Genomic DNA, 7735 nt, shown 5'->3' with positions numbered 1-7735 from the left:
TGAAACGTCCGCTTCTCATCAGAAGGAAGTTAGTATTTATTTCCCCGTAACAGAGCCGGCCCTCAGAGTGATGAAACGGCCGAGTAGAGGGGCCACCGGCGGCCGTGCACGAACCCCGTGGACAGGACCCCGCAGTGCCGCGCGCGTTCACCATGGCAACAGGGCACAAACTACTCGGAGACCTTTGCCAAACGTGCACTTGAACTCAAGGAAATGAAGATTCGTCTAAAATCTCAAATTGCATTCATCAGAAAGCATTTTTGCAGCAATAATATGTTCGGTATGGAGTCCCAGCGAAGTCTGTAGAAAACTTACATTCGGTGCTTAAGGGCATTGTTACCACCACGGCGCAACAAAGAAATCCTCCCATAATGTGCTATTAACATCTTAACAATGCAAATAAAAGTTGGCAGGGGGACAGGTAGCATCCCTCCTGGGGAGTTTTGACCCCGTGACTGAAGAAAAGTCAGCCCTGTGAATTTACAGTTTGCTCTCTCCGCATCAGCAGCTGGCTTTCTGGTGCGGGCGACGGGGTTCCAGGAGCTGGCGACAGTCATCAGCAGGCTGGGGACAACGGCCTGCTTGGAGGGCATCCGCCCACGCACATGCCGGGGGTGGCCCGCCCTGGGGTGCGAGACGAGGGACACGGTCACCGCAGGGGCGGCCAAGCCACCCTGTCAGAAACGCCAGGTGTGCGGACTGAAGGGAGACCTGAGCTCCTTGGCCGTGTGTGCCTGGGGGGCGGGGGGGCTGCGTGAATGTCACAGCTGCGGGTTTCAGAGATACCAGCTCTGTGCCTCGTTTTAGAGCAGGCGCCTGGGGCTCTGAGACACGCAGGGTGCTGCGAGGTCATTGTGCCCTGGTGTCACGCCTTTACAGGGGCCACCGGGATGGGAGCCGTGCAGGCTGCCCTACGGCGGGTTCAGGCCACACGTCCTCCTGACGGGCACGGGGCGGGGCTGTGCATTTATGCCCGCGGCCAAGCCCTCTGCACTGTGCCCAGGACAGGACCCGCTCACGGGGCTGCGCGCCAGGGCCAGCCACGGAGCTCTGCCACCCTATCAACCGCCTGCTCTGCTTTGCTAAAGATTAAGCTCAGGAATGACCTTGGGCTGACCTGTGGGGGACTCAGAGACTCGGTCTCATAAGAGCCCAGGTATTCGCGCCTGGGTGTCCGAGGCTAACGGATTCTTGCAGCGGCTCTCGGCTGTCTGCTTCCCCCCTGCAGCTGCGGCAGGGCTTCTGGGGGTGTGGGTCCCTGGCCTGCCCGCCGGGGGAGCTGGAGGGGGGGGGGGCGGTCAGGCTCCCGCCAAAGCGAGGAGCCAGACACCGCTGTTTGGCTGGCGAGGGCCTGCTGGGGAAAAGACGAGAGAACAAAGGACCCGGGCGTCCATTCGTCCTCTCCGATCTGCGAGCTGCCTCCATGGGGGCCGAAGGCTCTGGGTGGCATCCCTGAGACACAGGTCTCCTGGGGAAACCTGTCTCCCGATACCACAAGCATCAGTCAGCAAGTCCTGCCAGGACCAGGGGAAACCCTTCCTCTAACACGGGGAGAACGAGGGCTCCCTTTCTGGGATGGAACCCAGAGGAAAATATGAGGATTGGGGGCGGGGAGGGGGAAAGGGTGGTGGGGGGGAGAGGAGAGGGAGAGAGACGAGAAAGGGAGAGGGAACGAGAAGGAGGGGGGACGAATGATGATTTTAGTTAAATCGTCTAGACGCAGGTTTGAACACTTCAGCGTGGCAGTGTAAACTCTACGCTGTGCTGAAATTTCCTTCCGTACGCGTTAAATGGGTCCAGGGCGGGTCCGGGAACCGCGCGGCTGCCCGTGGGCGTCTCCTCACCGCGGACGCCCTCTTCCGTGCCCACGTACCTTCATCAGGAGCAGGCAGTTTGCCATGGAGCACGTCACCCGGCCCAGGCGGGACCGCCACAGCCGAACGGAGGCTGCAAGAGAGGGGCAGTGGTGAGCGTGTGCCAGCTGGAGGCGAGCCCTGGCCGTCAGCGACGGTCCTGTGACTTCTGCCCTGGAAGGTCCCGTGTCACCAGGCTGCCGGGCACAGGGCATCAGGCCGGTGCTCTTGGCCCTGGGAGGAGAACGGACGAAGAAGTGACACAGCCATGACAACAGGAAGGGGGCCGGGCAGCTTTAGGGCGGGCAGGAGACCACATGGCCCAGCCACGGCCACCTGCCTGGGGGGCACAGGGCACGGGGCCGCAGGGTGCCCGCACGCTGGGCTCTCCACGTACTGAGGTCGCCTTCTCAAGGCCTCTGTTTCGGAGCCTTTTAAACGGAAGCAGCAACCGCTGTCCTATCTGTGTTGCGGACCCTGTGGGCACCACCGTGGTGGCAGCGAGCGCCCTCCCGTGTGACGGCAGGGCGGCGATGACGCAGAAGCAGAGCTGGCTCCCCAGCGGGTGTCCGCCCGGTGGCGGCTGCAGCGGCCCACAGGCCCGGAGGACGGCGGTGCCCGAAGGACCGACATTCCATGAGCCGGCCGACCCCGCTCTGCCCACGTGCTGCCCTTCCCATGTGCCAGGACCAACGGGCGGGTAGGAGAACACCTGCCCAGAAAGTATGCTTATTCTCGGACCTGCTTAAGAACACAACAGACTTAATTGCTAGAATTAGGAACTCAACTCCCTGCGCCTTTAAGCAATTAAAAACATATTAGGTGCTTACAACATCATTTGTGTGAAAAGAAGAGTTCTCCACGGTATCTTTTGTTGATGAACACAACGTGTGGTCTCACCGAACTGCAGTTTATCTCCACGGACTTGTTTCTTTCTTTTTTGCGGGGAGAGAGCGAGCGAGAGAGAATCCCAAGCAGGCTCCCTGCTGAGCACGGAGCTCAATCCCACAACCCTACGATCGTGACCTGGGCAGGAATCAAGAATCTGATGCTTAACCGACTGCGCCACCCAGGCTCACCCATGGCCCTCTTTCGTGTGCTAATTCCAGCCCTGGGAGGAAGCCCCCGTTCACCTTCAAACTGTTTATCTATTATGACCCTTAGGTACCCGGGAAGTGCTTTCTGAGATCTAGTGATTATCTGCGAATTCCCAAACTGGCACCCAGTACGAGAGGATGGGACATCTGAGGGTGAGTGATGCCTCCTCGCTAACTCAGCTGCAGTTACATGACTCGGAAGTGCATTTGCACACGTGCACACACACACACACACACACACACACACACACACACACACACACCTACAAATCTGGCTGTCCTTTGGGATTTCTCACACAAAGGACACTGTATTTAAAGCATAAATGCAGCCCAGTGCTGCTGGCCCCAAAGGCAAACTTCTCCTGCCCATCCCACTCCCCTCTTCTCTCAGGGTCACCACTGTCCCCTTCTGTCAGGGTCACCACGCCCTTGGGGGCACCAGTGCAGCTCCCTGCCTCTGGCAGCTGCAGAGGAAGCACCGCTCGCCAGGATAACCCACGCTGGCCGGTGGTCACGAGAGGTCGCTCCGTGTGGGGCACACAGGGGCAAACGGCGGAGCCCCCGGAGGTGCCACAGGGCAGGTGCTGTGCGGAAAGGAGAGGGGCAGCCCTGAGGAGTCAGCGGTGGGCGAGGGGCCTCTCGGGGGCACCGATGGAGTTGGGTTTTGAAGTGTAATTAGCAGTTCATCCCGAACGTTCTCAAGAAGTTACAGCCGGGATGACCTTCTCCTCACTGGCTCCCAGCAGCCTGGGGCTCAGGGTCATCCTGGCCTCCTAGACGGCGCGTGGGGCCCCCCTTCCTCTCCTCTCCAGCACTTTGGGGCCTCTGGGTGCCCCTCTCTGCCAAGGCTGTGGCTCTGGAGGGCAGTCCCCACCCCAGGGACGCCCCTTCCCCAGGAAGGCCCCAGCTCCTCTCCGTCCCAGCACCTGCCTGCCGCGGGAGCTGCGCTGGCTTCCGGGACCTCTGGGTGCGGTGGGGCTCCCTGCGGGCAGGCCTCGTGCCTGGGCTTGCCCTTCCTGTACCAAGAGCTCCAGGCCTGGCACCTGGCTTCCCAAACAAGGGCGAGCCAACGAATGCACGCGAGGACGGAGGCCTTACTAAGGGGGGGGGGGGGGGGCACGAAGAAAACCGCTGGGGCTGGCAGTCGCTTAACGAGCAGTCTGCACACTGACCTCGTCTGTTCTCCGGCGTGATGCTGTTCACACTTCCGTCCTCAGCCAAGCCCTGCTCCAGATTTGTCAGGATCTACGGCAATTCCAAACGAGAACAACAGAATCGTGAAAAACGAATTTGCTTCCAGACTTTGTCGTAACAGATTCTAGGAGATGCAGACTTCTCTGTATGAAAACCAATTTGTCAAGGAATGTCCCACACAGACACCTTTTACACGTCAGCACTCAGGACACGGAGGGGATGCGGAGAGGGGGCCGCTCTCCAGCTGGTGGTGGCGTCTGGGTCTAGGACGCTTGGAAGGCACTCGAGAGACCTCAGACACAGAGGAGACGTCCTCTCTTTTCAAGAAAGGCGGCCAGTGTGTTACACACGAGGATGATTGTTAACTTCAGAAACGCCAGTCTTGCCCCTCCGCTTGCCCCTCCTCAGCCGTGGGCTGTGCGGCCTTTTGAAATGTATCAAATATATTCTGAGCACCTGTCCCCTTACATCGTTTGTATTGTTTGGTTAATGACTTCGGGTTGCTTTGCGTGCTTTGGCTTTTCCTGAAAAGAAAACACGACGGCTATCACTGTAATGTGAGGAGGGGACGTGAGCGGCAGGAGAGAAAGGCGTGGAGAGGAAAGGCTGTGTGTCAGGAGACCCAGCGTTAACCAACGAAGCTGTGTCCCAGTTGCGTCATCACTGACCTCAGGGGCAGGTGGTCTGGGGAAAAAAAACCTTCTGTTTACGGGTCACCTTGCCAGTTAACATGTCCCCAAATGACCCACCCCAAGAGGGGACGCTTGCCACCTGATGAAGAACCTGCTTTGGGCTTTCGTGTGTGGGGTCCCCGGGGGCAGAGCAGAGGGCGAGTGGGGCCTCTGCGCACCTGCGAGGGTCCCTGCCTAACGCCAGCTGGAGCACAGCCTCTGTGAACAGCCCGTGCCGCCTCGCTGGGTCCAGACACTGGGTTCGGAACCGGAGCCGCGAAGGTTCTCGACTGGGTCCAAACCAGGTCACATGACATTTTTGGCTAATCTGTCTTCTGATGAAGAATCATAAGAACAGAAACAGACTAGGAAAGGAAGTCTTGAGGGCGTTTAACCTCTGGCGAGAATAGAAGGCGGACAGGAAGGGAGAAGGGGCAAGAATTACTGAAGGGGAAAAGGTGGCCCAGCACCCTCCTGGTCCCCAGGGCCATCCCCAGGGCCACTGGATGGGACACAGGGGAAGGGGCGGGTGTCCACGCACAAAACCAACCACGACAACCGAGCTGGAGAGAAGGAGCCTCATGGAGGGGGACCGCACACCTCGTGAGGGCAAAGTCACCGACTGGTCGCGTGCCTCACCGCGCGTCATCTGTGCCGAGGACCCACCTCTGGGGCCACCTTATCTGTGGCCTGGACTGAACCACGAGGACGGTGCCAGGAGTCCAGAGGCCGGAGCCGTGACTGCGGGGGCAGGTGGGAGGGGGGTGGGCTACTCTGGGCACCAACAGGAGAGGACACGTGTCCCGGAGAGAAAAGCAGGAGTCCCCGCCCCTCTGGCGCCAATACGACTTTATACGGTCCAAGCGCACTCACCTCCAAAAGCTTAGTTCTGTGAAGGAAAGCGACAGAAACACCGCCACCCAAAGCCCAAAGTGTTTAGTCTGCAACCGTGGTGAGGTGTCCCTTCCCTCCCCCATCCCTCTGTCCCTGACAGAATGACCGAGGCCCAAGTCCAGGTAAGACACTGTCAAGCATCCTGGTCTGCTCCCCAGAATGAGCAAGGGGGACTGCACCAGCCTGGCCCACAGGAACACCACATTTACACCTGCCCACAGGTTTGGGCACAGTGGTCACACGCATGACCCTGGAATCTGGTACCGTAAACCTCAGGTTCTGGTTTGTATGCCTGTGGTGTGGCACCAGACCCTGCACTTCTGATGGGCTTTGGGTGACGCTCTGGGGACGACGGTCTGGGGACCACACTTTGTAGGAAAGCTCCGGGGAAGGAGTCTCGCAGCTCTTGCTTTGCTAGGCTGCTGCGGGCTATGGGTGGGGTAGTCTTGGGGAATGGGTTTTGTACATGGAGCACCCAGGGTACAGACCACTGGGGGCGGGCCCTAACCCAAGGGCCTGAGTTCTCACTAGTAACCTACTGGAGACCAGACTCAAGGGAGAGCAGGTCTGCCCTAGCGGGGCTCAGATTTCTCTAGAAAGTCCTGTGACCTATCTGTCCCACCACAGTCTCCTAGGGGAACTTGTGGGAAAGAGGCTTTGCAAAGCAAAAAGAGGCTTCTTGGAGCTGTTTCAAGCCACTCAAGGGGGACTAAACACTCCCACGGACCAGGCTCTGTGCTCAGTCGCTTGTCTGCATCCCGATCTAACCCGCACGCAGCCCCGAGGCAGCGGGTGACACCCCTCATCTACGGCTGAGGGCCTCGAGGCTCACGTGGGCCAGTCACTCTGCTGGGAAGAGACAGGTGCACCTGGAAAGCTTCCCCATCTGCCTGACTCCAGAGCCCTCCCAAACCCTGCCTGTGGACACAGTGTCCCTTCAGGGCTTCACACTTTGAAACAATGCTCTCTTCTCTCCATGCGGATCACAGAAGGACAGAACACACGACGTCAAGATATACAAGTGAGGAATACAGAACTCCAGACCTCCTCATTCCGCTGATGCCCACTCTTTGCTGGGCTCTCGTGCACGAGTCAGGACTAGATTGTTTGATAACTTCTGTGGCCTTGTGCTTCACTTTTGGTGCATCAGATTTTATTTTTAACGTTTATTTATTTTTGAGAGAAAGAGAGCATGAGCAGAAGAGGGGCAGAGAGAGAGGGAGACACAGAATCCGAAGCAGGCTCCAGGCTCCGAGCTGTCAGCACAGAGCCCGATGTGGGGCTCGAACCCACGAACCCTGAGATCATGACCTGACACTTAACCGACTGAGCCGCCCAGGCGCCCAGGGGCATCGGATTTTATACTAGGTTGCTGAGGGGTACAGTTCACGTTCCCAAGTCGACATCCTGAGATTTGCAACGCTGCAACCTGGAGTCTCTAAAGGTGTGAACTGCCACCCTGAGAAGAGTCAAGACACTAACCTTGTAAAACCCCAATGACAGGGACGCTCTTGAGCTCCTCTGAGGGCCAGGAGGGTGAGCGTCTCCCACCCTGATCCCCAGTAACGGGGACCCTGCTGTCACCTCCTGCTTGTGCACTCTGACACACAAGGCCAGGAGCGTGAGTCTCTCCCAGCTGATCCCCGGCGACGGGGACGCTCCTGTCACCTGCTTGTGTACTCTGTGCACGCACGGGCCCAGGAGCATGAGCATCAGTGGCAAAGGGCGGAGAGGCCGCCTCCAGCCTTTCAGCGATCTCTCTCTACTTGCCAATCACCCGCATCTTATCTGATGAAGCCACAATCAATTTGTTCTCTGCTGCAGCAGCAGGAAAGTGGCAACGGCACCATCCGGGTCAGGTGAGGCCTGGCAGGGCAGACGCTGTCAGCATGCCGATGGCCAGCCTCCTGGAGCGTTTCCCCGAGGAGCTGGCGAGCGAGGGCCAGCTGAAAGACATCAAGACTTCCTAGAGACAAACCTGTCACCTCTGCCTTATTAGCAGTCAGCAGCAGAGAACCATTCCTAT

The 7735-nt window shown here is 58.8% G+C and overlaps 1 protein-coding gene across 2 annotated transcripts in view; it reads right to left on the bottom strand.

Moving 5' to 3' along the window:
- The window catches only part of TRAPPC12 (trafficking protein particle complex subunit 12), an 82785-nt gene that overhangs the window by 17742 nt on the left and 57308 nt on the right, over nt 1-7735 (bottom strand). The window contains exons 7-8 of one of the 2 annotated variants that reach the window (XM_025927341.2): nt 4123-4195; nt 1874-1947 (exon numbers count right to left, since the gene is read on the bottom strand). The exons of the other annotated variant lie outside the window; for it this stretch is intronic. Of the exons in view, the coding sequence (XP_025783126.1) occupies nt 1874-1947; nt 4123-4195 (147 nt within the window). The remainder of the gene's footprint in view (nt 1-1873; nt 1948-4122; nt 4196-7735) is intronic. 2 annotated transcript variants of the gene reach the window in all.

Source organism: Puma concolor, chromosome A3, assembly GCF_028749965.1.
Source record: "Puma concolor isolate L17-30 chromosome A3, mPumCon1.1.hap2, whole genome shotgun sequence".
Classification (NCBI taxonomy): domain Eukaryota; kingdom Metazoa; phylum Chordata; class Mammalia; order Carnivora; family Felidae; genus Puma; species Puma concolor.
This window is presented reverse-complemented; position numbering and strand designations above follow the sequence as displayed.